Raw genomic sequence first — 19,856 nt, 5'->3', positions numbered from 1 at the left:
TCTTTCTTTTCTCCACCAACAGACTGTGCTCTTTGTTGCCCTCACGACTGTATGCAGTTTTTCTTTTGATGCCGCCGGCGGCCTTTGAATCCTGTTAACAATAAAAACAAACACACAAAAAAAAAGACAGATTAATTAAGGTACTAGACACTTTATGAGTTAGACCAAGAAAAGAATGTCATAATATTTGTGAAGCAAAGAAATAGAAATGTTTTTCCAGAGTCTGATACTCATAAAGAAAATTGGTGGCAAGTCACATTATGAAGAATGGAAAGGTTCAGGGTTAGGGTTAGGGTTAGGGTTAGGGTTAGGGTTAGGGTTCATGTCTGAAAGGGATCTTTATAGGAACATTTTTGATATTTCTGCTCATCTGAAATGTAAAATATCCAATAGCCATGTATTAATGCACCTTTTCTCATGTTAAAATAACACATTTTAGAGGATAGTATAGTTTTGGTGGCGTTGCACACTTGCTGAATGCTTCATTGTTTGTACTGTGTGGTATTTTGAGTTCTTGCACATAGCTTTTTGTGTTAAATTGAACATATCATGCACATTTTCAGGTCTGTATTCATATTCTGGGACTCTTCTGTAATATCTTTGCATGATTTACAGTTTTAAAAACTCCTTATTTATCTTTTAGTGGCTCTTTCTGCAGCCACTCAGTTCAGCCTCTGTCTGAAACAGACCGTTTTAGCTCTTTAACCCTAAGTAGCCAGTTTCTCAAACACATCTGTACATGTTTGAGGTGGAATCAGATCCAAAATATGTGAAAACTCTGACGTCATCATGAAGAGGAAATGGAGGTACATTTGCAAACAGAGCGTTCAAAGCAGGCTGAAGCTCTGACTTTTGACTTACAGGAACCTTTTTTACACATGCTCAGCTCAAGGTTTGGAAATTTGACCATGTTTAACATAGACATCAAACATAACAACAGCATATAAATAAGAGAAAATCATTAAAAAGCATCATATTCCCACTTTAAAAATATTTGAAATGTGTATATTTGTGTGTTGTCTTTTGTCTATAGGTAAACAAAATGTGCATCTCTCAAATATTGTACCAGTCCCTGTGCAGAAACTGATCATAATGAAACAAATAGACATATAAAAGACACAGATAATAAAACAGATCATTTGAAAACATACCGTCTTCGTCTGCTGTGTTGAGGGTCTGCATAGACATACTCCTCTGCATGACCTTTGAGGGCTTCTTGATCTTTGGTTTATGCGGACTTGATTTCTCAATGATGTCAAACGAGTCCTCATGCTCATTTTCTGCGACACCATTGGTCTCCGGTGCTTTAATAGAAGGCGGGGGCTTCTGCGGAGTGACAACGTCTTCCTCTATAGTATCCGAGCAGTGATTGGCTCCTCTGCCTTTCAAGAATTTCCTGAAGGAGCTGCGTTTCTTTAAACCCTCCGGCTGATTCTTCTTTAAGCCTCCGATTTCGTCCTCATCCTCGTCCCCTGTAACCGAAGCGGGACTCATTGGTCGGGCTATCTCCATCTTTTCCATGTTGTCCTTGTGAATGAAACTGTTCTGCAGACCGTTCCTCTGACTCAGCCCGCCGACCAGTGAGTCGTCCCTATGACACGTCGACAGGTCTTGTAGGGAGCACGTTAGGTGCTTACTGTTCCCAAAAACTAAAGAGTACTTTGGATTGTGGTACTTATGAGCAGGTACCTTCATGTCGGCCTGTCTGGAGTCCCCTAGATTTACTTGAAAGCGAGACGTGGAGATGGGCAGAGGTTGGATTGGCTCGATCTTTGGCTTTCTGATGGGCGTAGGCATAGGCGGCTTGGTGATGTTCAATTCCGTGTAGAGGTCCACCTGTTCGGACACAGCGTACAGCTCCCTGAAGTCAGTGTCGAAGATGTCCACGGTGTGTCCCGACATCACCGTGATCACGTTCCTGTCCATCCGAGAGGAACTCCAGGTAAAGCTGGAGGAGGAAAAAAAAGAAGAGTGTGAACCAAAACTGTGGTGTTGAAGTAAACCTGTGTGGTGCCACTTTCTAGAAACACGGTGGAGGTTTCTGGTACAACTTCACCTACTTCCAAGGTGCATGGAGAAGGAAAACAAGTCTGAAGAAAGTCAAAACTCCTGCAGCATTTGTAGTTTAGGAGAACTTTATTAACAAACCAACGTGTTTCTGCTTGTGGCCTTCATCAGGGTCAAAAATCATAAAGGTAAAAATATATATACAAAAAATAATGATGTGCATCCATGTGCATGTTAGTACCACTTTCTAATAAGGTGAATTATCATGATCGCCGTTATAAGTCTTTATAGCTGTTTCTAAACCAGACTAAACTAAACTAACTCTTAGTGCTAAAGGAACAGTGGTGTTACTCAATGACGTGTTTTGAATCACTTTTTTCACCTTAATTCATTGTTGGTTTGGCTCCAAAAGCATGAGATTTATTCAAGTGAAATATAAAAATAATTGCCACATACTCTATTAGATTTGGCTCATTTGGATGACTGAAGTTTCATATTAGTTTCAGTTTAATACATTAAACTAAGGACTGTGGATTTAGTCCTCCATCACTTATATTGTAAGTGCATTATGAAGGGATCTTCTAATGGTCAGTGTGAACAGGAGGCAAGAAAAGCCTGTTTCATTGTTCGTTTTTGGCTCCTGGCTGTTGATTTAAGACTGACTCGTCCTTTAACGACCAGAAAGTCACACAAAACAAAAACTAAGTTTCATCATAAAAACTTAAAGCAGTCATAATGAGATACACAGATCACACATGACTCAAAACATGACAGTGCTTATTTCACCTGGCACGTATCATTTATTGCAGCTCTGATGGATTCTGTCACCAACGTGTTCGTAAAACGCTGTCTAAATGTCACCGATGTGGTTTACCAGCAGAGTCAGATGACTGATATAAGTCACTTTCAGGTAAGACCGATGATGTGTGGGAAGTTATGTTGCCTGCAGACATTGTATACAGGAGCTTAACATGCTGCGTGCTGTATGCAAAACATATAAATCTGCTTATCTCTGTCTGGGTCTGACTTTTCTGCTTCCTGGACTCCAAGTAATTTACAAAAATGTAGTTTTCTAAAGCGTTTGCGTGTGATTCTGAGTATACAGTGGATTTATGATCTCTTTAAATTGCTCAACAATCAGCTTAACAATGACGTATAAAGTCCGCATTTGATGTATATCTGATCCTTTTTCTTAATTCAAGTTTGTTGTTTGTTGTCTACATGTTGTTTTGCTGTATATATTTTTTTCTATAGTTATTTATAATTATTAAATTCCCAGTGAAGTTTTCTTTTTCAGTGCACTTTTATCATTTTATACAATAAAGTTATTACATATCTATGTTACAAATGTTTGACAACCACATTTAAGAGATCATTTCAAAAAGTTTATTTTTATGTATATGTTGTTTATATATAAGATTTTTTTTTTTTTACACTCAAATATTGGTATTGGCATCAGCTCCAGTGTCAGCCAAGTCCTATTCTATATAGTCATATAATAAACAGCACATATAATATAAAGGCTGTGTTACTGTTTAAATTATTAACATTTCTTTGACAGTTGGTGGCATAGAAGACGACAGGAAACAGGGAGAGAGAGGGGAATGACCTGCAGCAGAAAATCCGAAATCAAACCAGGGACGCGGCCTTTATGTGGTATGCACCTTAACCACTCAGCTACCAAGCCGCTCCATGATTCACATTTCTAAGTAGACAATCATCCTATCCTAACACTATTCAAACATGAGAGCAGGATATAACATGATAATCATTTAGGGTTTATAATGTTACTGTTTATTCACTGCATTTCAAATGTTGACCCAACACTATTCAAACATAATTCAGCAGTTGGAACTGGAAATTTTCAGGCTTTTGTCCTGAAAACTGACCTTTTTTTGTGTGTTTCTTTCCACAGTGTACAGGATTAGCTGACTCATCGTTCCAGCTCTAATATATAGTCTGTCTTCATGTAGGCTACCTCGTGACTCATCTATACTGAACCTGTAGGCTACTGTCTTTGTAATGTACTGTATGTACTCTATACTTAAAGGTATATTAGACTCTAGGCAGCTTTGAGCAACCTGTTAAACTTCTTATGATCTCTAATGGACTGTGATAAAACCCCAATGAGAGAAATCTTAAAAAACTAATTGGGGCTTTGGGAGGTTAAAACCTCATAAAAACTGTTGTCAACCCTTGTTACAAATAAAGCATATGAAAAATATGTTGTGTATAAACATATTTTACAGCTGAAGATTAGAATAAAGCATTTATAGCATAAAGTCGTGAAGTATCAAAAAACCTTGAAAAAAGGGGTTGAAGTGTCAAACTGTTGTAAATTGACATAATTGTCAGGAAGAAAAACAAGAATGAAATATCTGTATTAACTAAGAAAGACTTCACCTGATCACACCTCAGCTCCAGCTGCAATTAGTTAGTAATTGAGTAATTGTCAGGTGAGCTGAGATGTGCCAAATGCCACGCTCCTGTATTTCACACTTCTCACACATTTTAATTAAAACGGGAAGTTACAAAGCATGAGAACTCCCAATTCTCTGTGCTGCCACTGAACCTGGTTAATCATTTGAAATAAACTCTCAGGTGACTGTTGGCTTCTTCATTATAATCTCTGCAGGCTGTGCATGTTTGGTTCAGTTGGTAAACATAATGAAGTCGATTCAAAACAACAGATTTATGTGCAAGACTTTCTCAAATTAAAACCTCATCTAAATGGTAGATAAGGAGCTTAAAATGTATTCCAGTCACTCGAGTCAAGTTTAATAAGCTCCAGAAGGCCTTTAATGAGTTATTAGTGTGCTGGACGTACTGATTTGTTGTTGTAGCAAGTTGATTTTGGATTAAACCTGAAAGTCTCTTAAGAGTTAGATTTGAGAGAGGGGAACAGGCTGTCGTCACCCGGTTTAGGTTCACAAAAATAATTAAATAAATAGAAAAAAATAAACCTGCAAACTGGAAATAGGCTATTTAAGTTAATAAAGTGGAGTAAGTGGAGTTTATATTGTACTTTTTAAAAAGGTAGCCAAATCTTTTAGCCCATTTTTCAAATTGCTTGTAGACAAAAAAGGTCCAGTACAGCAGTGGTTGCAGCGGTGTTGCTCACTGACGTGTTTTTCATAGATTTTGGTAACAAGATAACAACAGAGGCCTACAGCATAGAGGAATATGATATATCAGGCTTTGGATACACACACAATATAACTTATAAGTAGATCAATTCATTGTTGGGCAAGCTTTGCACGTGAGATTTGTTAACAAAAAGAAAATATAAAAAAGTAATTTCCTTTAAGCTGGCGAATCTTGTAAACCCTTTTTCTAAACACACTATTGATGACTTATTGTATACGAACTCTGTAGGTGTTTTTTTGTTTTGTTTTGTTTTGTTTTAACATCCATGTTGCTTGATTGCATAGGGAAAACAATGTTTTCTTAACTTACTCAACCTCTTCACAAAGCCCTTCAGGCACAATATCTGGATTCACTCAACTGTCTCAACTGTGAATCACTGATTGTGTGTGTTTTATGGCATTTGCTGGTTATTCACTGACACATGCTCACCTGTAAGACCCAAACATGACTTTTTCTCCATCCACCAGCATGTATTTGGAGCACAGGGAGCCTGGCAGCTTGCCAAACGACAAGGCAAGCCCTGCACCTTTCACCGTCCGCACACGGAGATTCTGCAAAGAAAAACACCCATTTAATTACACATTTCAGCTGGCTTAGCATCTCAAACATAAGCCTGAGTAAAGACACTCCATGACAGCTATCAAACATCCCCTGCTGTACGCTTGACTCAATGATGTAATGATACCAAGTCAAACTGCACTGTCACACCTTGTGACATATGAGTCAACTTGATGAGGAAATGACGGAAAAAACAAAAACCTTTAAGCCCCAAGTGTTTACCTTAAGGGAAGAGAAACAGACAGAAAGAAAGGAAGACCTAAATACTCTGTGGAGGTTGGGAGGATCTGCCTTCAGCCTGGCATGGGGTGAAGCATCGAGTTACACTCTGTGGATCTGTTCTCAGGAACTATGAATGTTCATTTGTAAGAAGTCAGAGTAACAGATCCCAGAGCTCTGAAAAGGCCTTTCACGGCTTTATCAACTGACACCACTACTGCCAGGTATTCCCGTGCTCCATATCAACCAGACTGGAGCTACAAAACTCTACATACAGCAGATAAGGTTGGGTATTGTGTCCCTGTGGAGATAAGATGACAGTCTGGTTCTGTGAACCGTTGCTCGCTGTTAATCTAGTTCAGCACTCACTTGCAACACATAGGACGGAAATAAATGTGAATTCATGGAAGAAAGATGATGACATTTCAGAGTTAAATGCAAAGATAAGTCAAAAATGATGATATTGTTGCATATTCCAGGTATTTCCTCAAATACATTATTTTACATTAATTGCTATATGATAACCTCAGAGTCTGAATTCACTAAATTGAGACCTGCTTCTCATTCACCTATATTTGAAAGCCTATCTACAATTATAATCAAATTGTTCTTGTGCAATTCAAAATCAAGTTTCCTCAGCAGCAGTCTTATTTTTCTTGTCACACTCTTGCCTAAAAATTTGAGATCCTTTTTAGCCCAAGTGTTGTTCCCTACGGCTGCCATTTATTATTTACCTCTTGGCCATATTTTCAGGAAATTTGGCAATCAATTTCATTATTATGTGGATGACACCCAGCTCTATTTATCCACTAATCCAGGCATGTCCAAACTATTTCATGAAGGGTGTTTGTGTTTGTGCCTGCTGGTTTTTGTTCCAAGCAATCAAGAGTACACAATTTGATAAATCAACTGAGGTCTGAGGACTGCGATGAGTTGATTAAATGAGTCAACCCTGGTGTGCTCCTGCTTGATTGGAATGAAAACCTGCACCCATATGGCCCTTTATTGAATAGTTTGGACATCTCTGCACGAAGCCTACTTCCACTCTGCCACCCGCTTCGCTTTCTGAATGCTTACTGGAAATTAAATCACGGTTTTAATTCAACTTTGTCAAACTTAACAGCAACAAAACTGAGGTCCTCCTAATTGGGACTAAAAGCAAAACCCAACACTTTCTCTTTGACTATTGACAATTACTGTGGCAGTGCCCTCTTTGGTTTGACGTCAGAAGAATCTCAGGCTCTTCTACCAAACAAAACCTATGTGGTCGTAACTTTAACCACACTCCTTGCAAGATGTTTACTTGTAACCAAACGGAAGCAACGAGCCCCTCCGTCTTTCACTCGGTGGATCAAGGATGTGATGTACTTCTTAAAGCTAGAATACAATTAAATATACACTTAAAGGATCCTTTCAAACATTTGTTAATATATGGAGGCCTTTTCTAGACTTCTATGACTCTCTTCAGGAACCCATGATAAACCCCTCCTCATTTGTTTGTATTTTTGTTTGCCTGTTGTTTTGTTTTGTTTTGTTTTTCCCTATTTAATTAGATTGATTCAATAATTATTGTCTTCTTCATCTATCATCTATATATACATTAACTTGTGACCCTATTGGTGGGTGGGTGGCATTACATAAGTGTTTTTGATGATAATGCACTTTTGTATTTGGGAGATGGTTGAGTGAATTGAAGTCATATATATTTCTTGTACACTTGTCTCACTTTATGTGGAAATACTTTGAAAACCAATAAACATATTTACAAAAAAGAAAGAAAAACAATGACTGTGGGAACCTTCATGCACAGCACATTATCTTTTTAAGCCCACATCAATAATGTTACTCAGTCTGCACGCTTTCACCCACGTACTGTTGTTTACAACTAACTCCACCGCTATTATTATTCATACCCTGAATACATCCTGTATTGACTAGTGTCATTATCTCCTCTATGATCTTCCTCTCAAGTCTCTTCATACCTTCTCTCTTTTGAGGTTCTTAATAATCTTGCACCATCTTATCTTTCCGAAATCGCTTACATCTACACACACCCTCCAGTACTCTCAGATCCTCTTCTGCCGACCAGCTAACAGCACCATCTGCCCACTTAACTATAATGGGGTCTAGAGCCTTCAACCGATCTACTCCCCGCCGCCTTTCTCCCACAAGACATTCGCACTTCTGACTCACTCGCTACCTTCAAATCCCACCTTACAACCCACCTACTGTCATACTCACCCACATCAAGTTTTGCATTGGTGATTTTATTTATTGTACTAACATAATATTCTATTTCTCTGTGTGTCTTGTAAGGTGTCCTCGAGTGCTTTGAAAGGTGTCTACAAATAAAATGCATCATTATGATTATATCATCACAGAAGGAGGAATGTAACCCCAGCCAGGTAGGTTTATTTGTCTAAAAAACATTTCTTGATGAGGTTTGGATTTTGTATGCCCTGTATGCAACATTAATGTCCTTGTGAAATTGTACTTGTACTATAAAACTATCAACCTGCACTGACTGCACTGAAATTATTTTATTGGCCATTTAATTGTCGTGTTTTTAAAGGTTCACAGGTGTTATACCAACAGATCCAACACCTCTTAGGTAATATTGCCTTTTACAAAGAGCTTGGCACATGATACAGAATGTTTTAATCCACTGCCATTGTGGCCTACCGAGGTGCTTAGCTTCAAACTTTCCATCTTAATATTTGCTCTGTGTGTATTGTACTAGCGAGCCTCCTCCTTCAGGTACCGATCTGTAATGCTCTCCACTGTTTGCTGAAGTCACTCACCCGCAGATGCACTGCATTTATCTGCAGTCGACCACACATATCCAGGAAGTGAGGCACTCCCTTGGCCTCCAGCACGGCGTAGACAGCCACCCCTCGTCGTGCCGAGGCGTCCAGCAGGTCCTGGAGGATCTGCAGGTCCGTCAGCAGGTCCATTACTATGGCAACCACCTGATAAACACACAGGAAGAACATTTCAGCAGTGAAGAAGCAACTTTTTACTTTAGTACATGTACCTGACAGCTTCAATCAATTTCCAGATTAACATTTTACACACAAAACACACAAACTGACATGATGAATTAGTTATTCTCTTCTAATCACAACTTCATGATGCATGTGTCTAACTTAGACCGAACTGTGCTACAGAGATATGGGACCTTTAAGAATCTTAAGCCCTTTAAATCTCCATCTAAAAGAAAAGGGGATTGAAAAATATCCTGTCAAAACCAGAACATAAATTCATATTAAAGAAGGGTTTGGCTCTGAATCATGTTACATCTTGTTTTATCTATAAACCACATTTCTTCAGTTGCACAACTGAGAACTGCCTTTCTTCCTGTTGCCATCAAGGTTGTCAGATTTAATAACACTCAAGAAGAAAACAACTTGTGAACTGTAAAGTTGTCAGTTTTTTCAAGAAATGGTTCAACAAAACCCTTAAAGATGTTGATTGTGAAAGTTTATGTTTTCATTCACTCATATGATACGTTTAAAAAAGATGAATTATTATATATTAAACCAGCGGTGCAGTAGCTATTATTAAAGCATTAGCAATAGTCCAATAATAGTAGTATAATAGCATAACTATCACATGTACATTTGGATCTTTACTTACAATAAAGTATGTTTTATTTTGCAGTACTGCCACATTAACTTAAGTAAATGATCTGAATCCTTCCTCTGCCACTGGACAGCAGGACAGTGAAACAGCTTTGTTTGTTTTTTTCTCAATCGTAAAATGAAGCTGTAAGATTAAAGTGCCATAAACGACTTTTATTACTTCTAAACCTGCAGTATCAGTAACATTTTTATACATCACTTCAGAAACTTCTGTTTAAAAAAACAAAAAACAAAATACTGATTAATTAAAAAAACATTTGATTAATGTTAACACAAAGTTGTATTTTGTCAGTTTTACATGTTTTATTTACTTTATTTTATTATATTCTGTATATTTTATAGTTGGATTTTAATATACTGTGGTGCAGGTTTTTACTTATTTTTTACACACATGTTGCTATTCCCAATTTCAACAACCTATGACATAGAAAATAAAATGATACATATACCGTATGGCAACACTTCATTTATATATACACACAGAGTACATACAGCCTACATATATAGCCTACTTTACTGTTAATTTATACTGACAGAAAAAATGAGGTTAGGGTTAGGGTTAGGGTTAGGGTTAGGGTTAGGGTTAGGGTTAGGGTTAGGGTAATTTTTTACCCGTTGAAGCCCTTTTTAAAAATGTTTAAAAAGGTGTAAGAGAAATTGTTCATAAAGTTTATTATTAATATTACAATTAATGAAAGCTGGATGTACTCTTTTTCCTCCCATTCGTTGGGTTTCCCTCCAAAAACACCCCAAATCAGCCGGGTTAGTAGAGATTAGTGCACGTTACTGATGTCCCATCTCTTGATTTCTTGGTCTGTGAGTCTCGCTGACTTTTGGAGCGCCCATTATTAAAGCCCGCCTGATGAAACATAATGACTAATAAACGTTCTTCACCCCTCCCACAGCCCATAAACACAATGACATTACTTGTCGTCGCTGTTATGGCACCTAATTTGGTCTCATCCGTACAAGTTGACACTTCAGTGGAACTTGGTTTTCCAGGCAATAAAAATTGTCAAACAACATTCCAACAACGGCTTCGACTGACTTGAAGTGTTAATTATTTCAAAAGCAGCGCCTGCGTTCAATATCATTAAGTAACAGTACAGGACATGAGACAAGACACAAGATGAACCCTTTGTTTTATTAAACAAACACAGTGACTGTAGCGTTAGAGCATTTTACAACCACACTGGGTTTTTACAACCTTTAGAACAATTTGGAGTTATCATGTGAAGCTTTTTCTATTTCTTTATTGCAGCTCTCTCGTTTACATGTTTGCGCCTGATCCAACAGCCTGTAAAAGTTTTCCTGGCAGACTTCTCCCTACGTGTGAAAGCAGGTTGGAGGATTTTTAAATGACATCGATCATTAAAAGTAAACCTCATCTTAACTGGTAATTACATCATGAGAAAAACATGTCCAGGGAAGGAGACAGTTTCACTCATTTCAGTGCAAATCTGCCTGTTTTCAGGAATTTCAGTATTATTTTTTGCCTTGCTTGCGGCATTGGTATAGGGATGGCACTGTCGGACACTAGGTTGGTCCATCAATTCAATCTAGACTGAAGTATATCAACAACTATAGGATGGAAACAGGAAATCACACTACTGATCCTGTGACTTTTACTTAAATGTTTCAACACATGTTTGATGGATTGCCATGAAATTTTACTTTTTAACTTTTAACATCAAGCTACACCATCAGATCAAAATTTGAATTTGTCCAAAATCATGGATGTGTTATTAGAAATGGATACCAAACTCCAAGATGTCACTCACCTGAGACATAAGCAAAAAAAAGTTTCTAGCTTCTAGGTTTGCTTCCACATTGTGAGCAAGTCTCCGAAACAGTGCTGGACTGTGAAGCCAATTTGACAAAGTGTCCAAACTGTGTAATTACAACTTGTTTGGATTACAGTGTCACATGAAACACACTGACCCAGAAATGTATTGTTCCTGCAAACAATGTTTGGAAAAGGTGCGGCTGTAAAACAGTGAATACATTTTTCTGAGCATCACAATCCTCACGAAATGACTTGTTTTATTCGGTCTAATAACATTTGGAAAATCTAAAAGGGATGCATGATTAAATTATTTTATGCACATTCAAGTGAAGAAGGAGCCAAAATAGCAACTTTCATATGAATCTTTGAACATGTTATCCATTTCTACTTAATACATCCAAAGCTGAGCGGCCCACTGAATATTCATAGTAATACATTCAAGTTGTTTTTGAAATGTTTTATCATTATTCTGATTTCTTTTTTTAATTTTTTTGTTTTTATTGTGTGTGTGAAGCATGAATAAAGTTGAAGTTCCCAAACAAAATGATTGGACAAGGACACAACTCTCACGAAATGACTCGTTTTACGATCAGAATTTGATCCATTTGGTCAAATAACATTAGGAAAGTCTAAAAGAGATGCTTGATTAAATGATCTGAACTCAAGTAAAGGAGGAGCCAAAATCACAGAAGCATGTGGAAACAAACAAACAACTTTTTGTGCCACTGAGCAGGTTTTATAGCAATCTTGAAACACTTTATGCATTGCTACTTAATACGTCCAAAGCTGTGCGATCCATTGGATATTCATAGTAGTGCATGCAAGTTTACTTCAGCCTATGAACTTTACACTCGGATGACATCACAAACTTTACAATGCGAACTTAGAATAGAAAGGGTAAATATTGATCTTTTTTGAAGGTTAAGGTCTCCTTTCAACAGTTAAACAGATGTCTCTTATAATTATAGTCTGTGGAAAATGCTTTATGTGGGCCACTGTAATACCGCGTGTGGCCACTGGGGAAAAACTGGCAGTAAAGAGTGGTGACAGACATCCAGCTCTATTAATGCATCCATGACCAATACTTTTCACCCTCCCATTAGCCTCAGATGTGTAATCTAAAAATAATGAGCAAGTTTTAGCATGCTACACTAAACGACTAAGATGATTAACATGATAAATACGTCAGATTAATAGCTTTTTTTATTGTGATGATGTTAGTATTCCCTCACAGCATGACACTGTTAGTCTGGTTAGGATACTGATGTAGTGCTCTGACTCCTGCTTGAAAACAAGATTATCTCACCTGACTGGTAAAGCTCTGTTTGGATTTAATACAGCATACTAATTTAATGACTTCTTGATAAAGACATGTCTTGTAGTACCAGCCTTATCTTGAGAGTAGTTGAACAGGAAATCATTTCCACCTGTCATGCCTCCAAAACTACTTTTGCTCACAATCTCAGCTCATTTACATAAAGATTACACAGCTAGGCTCTTCATTTCTAGGCATTTTCTGCTTCCAAAATAATCAAGCATATGTATCAAAATATGCCTTTCCATTAGTGCATATACTCAAATGCAGAAGTACTCTCTAAACTATTTGGCAGGCTTTCAGGAATAGATGATTCACTTCACCTGTAGTGGAGCAATCTCAGTGTGTGATCAGTAAATGAGGCGGTCAGGGCTCTGGGTAGGCTACTGTAAACAGATATTAAACAGGATTAACTTCTGTGTTGAGGTATGTTGGGTTATTCTTCTTTAACATCTCTGCAGCTTTCAAAGATATCTGACTAACCGGTCGTTTCTTGCCCTCCACACCTTCAGAAAGAGAAACAGTGTTCGTCATGCCAGTTGAAACAAAACCCCATCTTTTTTTTTTTTACTGTGCAACAGCCTCTGGCGCCCAACCAATCACAGGTGAACATTCTCCGCTTCGGTTTAAGTCTGCATACCTGAGAGGTCAACCAATCAGAGAGGGTGGATCGTGTGGGAGGCTGAACAAGTCTTTATCCCTCCTGTTGCAAGTGCGGTGAAACTGACATTTAAAGCTCCTCTGCCTTCACTGACTGAACCATGAATGATTCAAGCTTGTTAAAACTTGCATGTGACTCTCATTGATGTAGTTTTTCTATTGCTGCTGCTGCTCTTGGGCTTAGTTAACCCTTCACTGTTTAATGTCTTCTTCTTTTTTTTGGACTATTCTTAATATTATTCTGTATTTAGGTTTTATTTTTAATTTCAATTTCAATTTTATGTAATCACTGCAACGTAAACTAGTCGTATGACAATTCTACATACTAATTCATTAATTGGGAGGGAAGCGTGAGAATACCTCGGGGTTTTTTTCTGCTTTCTATTGTGCAAGTCCTAGTAGGCAATTAAAAAGAGGAAATTTGGTTTTGAGCCCAGGTGCAATTATGACGTTTTACATTTAGTTTGTACCATTTTTTTCTTATATCAATCCTCCAGAAGAAACACACAGATTTCATGTGAGGAAAGGTATATTAGGTATGTTTTCAAGATTTATATGTAGTTTTTCTTAAGTGAAATTGGAGGTAAATACCTTTCATGTCAATTTATACCACTGGCATGTAATGAAAATATCAATACATAAGCATGAGCTAAACCCAGTGATTTACCAATCATCGCTTAGCAACAGTAACTATTTTCTCATAAGAACAATACTAAAGATGTTAACAGCTATTTGTAACGTTTAGGACAGTGTGTTAGTCTGTTCTAATATAAACTCCAATAATTGGCATGTGTGGCTAACCAGCTAGCTAGTCCTGGACATGTAGCTTTAGTTTTTTAGCACAGGTTCACAATTTTTCAAGTCTGTGTTAAAACAACAGTCGGGTGCTCAAAATCAACATTGAAACAGGTTTTTCTTGCTGTAATTATTGCTCCTGTTCATACAGTCCATTAGAAGATCCCTTCATAGTTCACTTACAATGTAAGTGACAGGAGACAAAAGCCACAGTCTTCCTTCTGTGCAAAAAGAGTATTTAAAAGTTGATCTGAAGCTAATATGAAGCTTCAGCTGCCCAAATGAGTCAAATCAAGTAGATATCTTTCAGCGTTACAGTGTTTTTAGTGCCAAAGTCCCTCTTTTTGTTACTATACTTCCACCACAGCTCAACAGAGGAAGATTTGAAGGAGATCTTTTAATAGTCAGTATGAACAGGAGGAAGGATTACAGTGAGGGAAAACCTCTTTCACTGTTCATATTGACACCGACTGCTACCTTAAGACAGACTTCAAAAACTGTGAATCAGTCCTTTAAAGATGTGAAGATGTGTGAAGATTATTCATGTAATGTTGCTGAGTTGTTCTTGTTAACTTTTTTTTCAACATAGATATCTTTAGACCCAGCTGGAGACAGATAGACCACTTGTTAAACCTCACGCTAACACTAAATGTATGAGCTCATGATTGACGGTCAATCCTGCAAGATGAAACATGAAGTAGCTCTTAGCGGTGCACGTCAGTGGAAATTTCGGGTCACGAGTCTTAGCTGTCAGTTTTTTATTTATTTTCATTTTTAACATTAGTACAGGTGAGCTAATGTGCACTCGTTGAAACCTGTCTGAGGCTACGGACGCACTGGATTGCTGAGTCTGCTAAAGTCCCTGAAATCAACCTGTCTTCAAAGGCCCTTAAACCCTGCAAGTGGCAGGTTGATATAGTATGGTAACATCAAATGAGAAGATTGATACCACTCTTTTATCAGATTGAACATTACAGCCAGCAGCTTGTTAGCTTAGCTTAGCTTAGCACAAGGGCTTGGAACAGGGGGAACCAGCAAACCTGTCTGGGGGAGCGGAGAGGGGAGCAGCTGTTACCTCTGTTTCCAGTCTTTACGCTGAGATAAGATCACTGCCTGTCGGCTACATTTCAAACAGACAGATATAATCAAGCTTCCTGTACTGATCCACCGGAAAGCGTAGAGTTTAGATGAGATAACGTCAATCTATTTACTTAAACGAAACATCAAACATACTCTTTTCATTTATTTTTAATTACATTATGCCTGTTATTACTGATTTAGATCACAAGATATGATCAAACCCTGAATTTCCTTTTAAATAATAATTGCTTTTATTCAAATCATTTAGATCATTTAGAGCTGCAGCAATAAGTTGAATACTTGATTAGTTTCCAACTGCAAAATTAATCGCCAAATCCAAATTCTCTGATTCCAGCTTCTTAAAAGTGAATATTTTCTGGTTTCTTTAGTCCTTTGTGATGGAAAACTGAATATATTTAGATTGTGAACTGTAGGTCATGTTGGCAAAACATAATATAATTAATCTAGGGATTAATCGATAATGAGAATAATCATTAGTTGCAGCCCTAATATCATTATTTTGGCTATCACTCAATTATAAATGTGAACAACTTAACAATATTACTTTAGTGCAGGCTTTGTTTAGTCATGATGAAATGAATCTAATCCATAGTATCAATGTTAAGGCAACTTTTTTAAATTAAACATATGTCTCCTATGGATAGAAGTTAAAGTCTTCAAGCTGTAACGTTAACTTAAACTGTCATTTCTCACAGGCTTTCTGATGAATTCACAGTGAAAGCAAAGACAGGACACACACACGCACACACACACACACACACACACACACACACACACACACACACACACAGTGATTACGCTCAGCCCGAGGGTCTTTGTCTCCCTCGCTCACTTTGTGGGAGAAGATCACGTGAGCACCTGTGAGCCAGTCATTTTAAAATTTTAGAGCAATTATTCTGATGAGTCAGAGACTTTCACCACGAAGAACAAGAAGCTACTGATTGCTGAAGTTTTATTGCTTACTGCTTATTTTCATATGGCAGTGTAATAAAATGAGTTTTCCTTTTATGTAGGGCAAACTGGAGACGTCAAGTTCAACACTGCAGTCTTTGTAGGAGCAATTACACATGAACTAGTGCTTCATAGAGCAAACTTGCTTTTCAAGTTGACCTGAATTCATAAATATCCGCCTTATATGATTCATTAAGCACATTTTTTCATTACCAATCAATCTGTATTTTCTTGATATGCCTAAAGTCTTAAAAAAGTCATGTTTTGCATAGAAGTAAAGCTGCATTTGGACCCAGAAGAAAGAGTAGACTTTTGGCTTTTAATTGGACTTAAACTAGAAATAAATGATCAAAATGGCTGCAGCTTAACTTCTATCATCTATAGACTAATTTAATCAATTTAGTGTATCAGCTCTGTAGTTTTAGGATTAAGTTGTTGTTCAGGGTGCCAAAAAATGAAGTGACACTATTTTCAGCCATTTTTATTAAGTTGAAAAAATGAATGTATTGTTTTTAACTTGTCAATTGTCCCAAAGTTTTGGTTACCTCGTGCGCACAGCAGAAGTGTATCCACAGAGCAAAGTATGCTGCGTCAACGTTTTCCAGTCACTGTGGCATCTCAGTTGATAAATACAGGTTAGTTTACTAGATGAGGATGTAAGTCGCCGTGTGCTCGCTATTATACATCCTTATTAACAGCTAATCGGGGTCACGTGGTTACATCAAGGTGCATTCTTCAAAAATCACAGGCCTAATTATGCTAGGCGTGTTTTGCGCACCCATACGCCTTTTACGCGCGGATTCAGTGACCAAATGCGCCAACTGTACACTGACAATTATGGACTAAACTATCAAATCAACTTTAACTTAGCATACATTTCTTCACCATAATAAAGACTAAATTGGAAATATGGGTAGGCCATCAACACGCAACTATGGCACGTCTTAATCCAAGTATACCCACCGTGCGTAAAGACGCACACAACTCACTCAACAACACCCTTAGCTATCCCCCAATTAAAAAAATTAAAAAAAGAGCTCTGTGCCAGCTATGTATGGGGCCTAGGGATTTATTAAAACTTGGGGACAAATTGTTTTGTCGTACCCAAAAAATAATCCAAACATGGAGATGAATTGTGTCTAGTGCGCACGAAAGAGCATTTGGAGCGCTAGATGAAGTAAAAAAAAAAAAAAAAAAAAGGCCTTGATGTGATATGTATTTTTATTTCTACTACTCTAATCCAGGCTCCATATAATACAATTTACCTTGTTTTCAAGGAAATTACACTTGAAAAATGTTAATTTGTGGTGGACACAAGTTGAAAACGGTAAATTACTTTGAATTAAGACACAAAACACTTTGGGCACAAATATTTGGATTGGACACTAGAATAAAGATGAAGTTACCTTATATGATTCCTGTATGAGCCTCCTCACCACCTCCTTGATGTGCGGGCCGGGCTCTTTTGGCGGCTGGGTGTACACAGCCACCCGGGTCACCCCCTTGTAGACACCGCTCTTGCCCGGCCAGCCAATATCCAGAGGTGGGGCTTCTGTGTCAGACTTCTGGGGCCAGTAGGTAGAGTGGACCCCGGAGTCCGCGTTGGACGACCCCTTAGACCTCTCATTATTTAGGGTTTCAGTGTCACTGTCCATGTCGTACTCCTGTAATGATTTTCGCATGACTTTAATTTCCCTGGCGCTGAGAAAGTCTTTGGTGTTGTCCTCCTGCAGTCGCATCTTGAAGGCTCCGTCTCCGTTCCTCAGCAGCTGCTCCAGAGCGGCTCGCTGCTCCTCGCTGTAGTAAAACTCCGGTCGGGACTCCGGGATCTTCTCGTTGACGTGCTCATCTTCCAAGCACAGCAGCTGAGACTCCGCCATGGCGGACACAAAAAACCAAGGTTCCTCCCGTCCTGGTCGACTTCACCCGGCTGTTGCTCTCTAAAGCAGCTCTACTGTACCTGTGCGTACAGGTAAACCAGCCAGGTGACGTGGAGTCTCCCAGGTGGAGGCAGGAGGCGGGGCTAACTTCAGTTTGGGACTCATGGGAATCATAACTATCAAGGTAAGCACGTTAACTAAAGAGCTTCCTATTAAATAACCTTCAAAATATTACTTTAATGAAAGATGAAATGGAGAAAATCCTGAGAACTGACAGTAATGATTACTATTAACTGGATGAAGCTTAACCATCCTGCAAAAGCACAATGGATACAAAAGAATCAGACACATCTACCTGTTGACTGAACATGTGACTGCCCAGCTTCAGCTAAAAGTGCCTTTATTTATGAGGAGATGGACACCTGTTAATTTATACCTTGAATAAGATTTCCATCCTCTATATATGGACCTACAGTATGATGTCATTCTGACCCAATGCAGTATTGTTGTGTCTTATTTATATGAACCTTATACAGTATATGTGTGGAGCAAAGCCCAAACTCAGGGTGATTGTGTTTAGTTTTATACAGTTAAAATTGCCTCTTAAAAAAATATTACTTTTAATAATGTGTTGGTGAGTCCAGCTCTTCCAGTAGTTTCTGAGTGCACTCCATAAAAGTTAAATGTATATGTATTCATTTTTACATTATTTTTGTCAATTAATTTGCAACCCTCCTGTGGGTCCTCGAGTCAAGGAAGGAAGGATGGAAGGGAGGAAGAAGGAAGGAAAGGAGGGAGGAAGAAGGAAGGAAAGCAGGGAGGAAGGAAGGGAGGAAGAAGGAAGGAAAGGAGGGAGGAAGAAAGGGAGGAAAGAAAAGAGGAAAGGCAGGAAGGAAAGGAAGGAAGGAAAGACGGAGGAAAGAAGCAAGTAAGGTAAGAGGGAGGGAGGAAAGAAGGAGGGAGGAAGGAAGGAAAAGAGAAAGGGAGGAAGGAAGGAAGGAAGGAAGGAAAGAAGGACAGAGGAAAGAAGGAAGGGAGAAAGGAAAGGAAGGAAGGAAGGAAAGAAGGACAGAGGAAAGAAGGAAGGGAGGAAGAAAAGAAGGAAGGGAGGAAAGAGAGAGGAAGGAAAGAAAGAGAGAAGGAGGAAGGACAGACGGAAGGAAGGAAGGAAGGAAAGAACTAACAGTCAAAACAGACGGGGTCAATTTGACCCGGGAGGACGACACGAAGGTTAAGATAGTAATGATGTAAATTGCCTTTCCCCTCTTTCCCAACCACCTTGTATGGAAGCCCAGGAGTGCCATGTTTGCATTTACCTTTTAATGTCGACATCATGAGTTCATTACTTTGTTGTCTCAAGATAATACAGCTTGTTTTATCGTGATAACGGGTTAATTTATCTCGTTATCTTGAGTAAATAAACCATTTAAGAGCTTCAGCGTCATGTATTTAAAGTATCATAGAAAAGAAAAACATAAGTAGAAGCAGCTTTATGTAGTTAAAATATCAAAGTAAATATACACAGGTATCTTCAGCTTTTTGTTGTCTCAGGATAATGAGATAAATTAACACATTATAATGAAAAAATGTGCTTTGTTATATCAAAATAACAATAATTAACTATAGTGATCTTCAGTATTTCAGTATTTTTTGGGCTTTTGATCCCATTAAATAAAGCAAAATCTACCTGGGACCCTTCCTCACACGTCAAATTGTATTAAAATATGACATATTTTGTTTTATTTTAATCACTTTTAGTGGTTTAAGGGGATAAAATACAGTAATTCACAATAAAT

General features: G+C 38.1%; 1 protein-coding gene across 1 annotated transcript; it reads right to left on the bottom strand.

Annotated features, from left to right (window-relative positions):
* fam83fa (family with sequence similarity 83 member Fa) lies at positions 1–18,060 on the bottom strand. Its single transcript, XM_062439494.1, has 5 exons — positions 17,587–18,060; positions 8,733–8,900; positions 5,584–5,705; positions 1,152–1,948; positions 1–91 (listed from the first exon to the last, which is right to left on the bottom strand). The coding sequence occupies exons 1-5, from the start codon at positions 18,058–18,060 to the stop codon at positions 42–44; spliced, it is 1,611 nt and encodes a 536-aa protein (XP_062295478.1). The 3' UTR covers positions 1–41.
* Positions 18,061–19,856: the final 1,796 nt, after the last annotated feature.

This window comes from Scomber scombrus, chromosome 18 (genome assembly GCF_963691925.1).
Source record: "Scomber scombrus chromosome 18, fScoSco1.1, whole genome shotgun sequence".
Taxonomy (NCBI): Eukaryota; Metazoa; Chordata; class Actinopteri; order Scombriformes; family Scombridae; genus Scomber; species Scomber scombrus.
The sequence above is the reverse complement of the archived record's forward strand: the minus strand, read 5'-3'. Positions and strand labels throughout refer to the sequence as shown.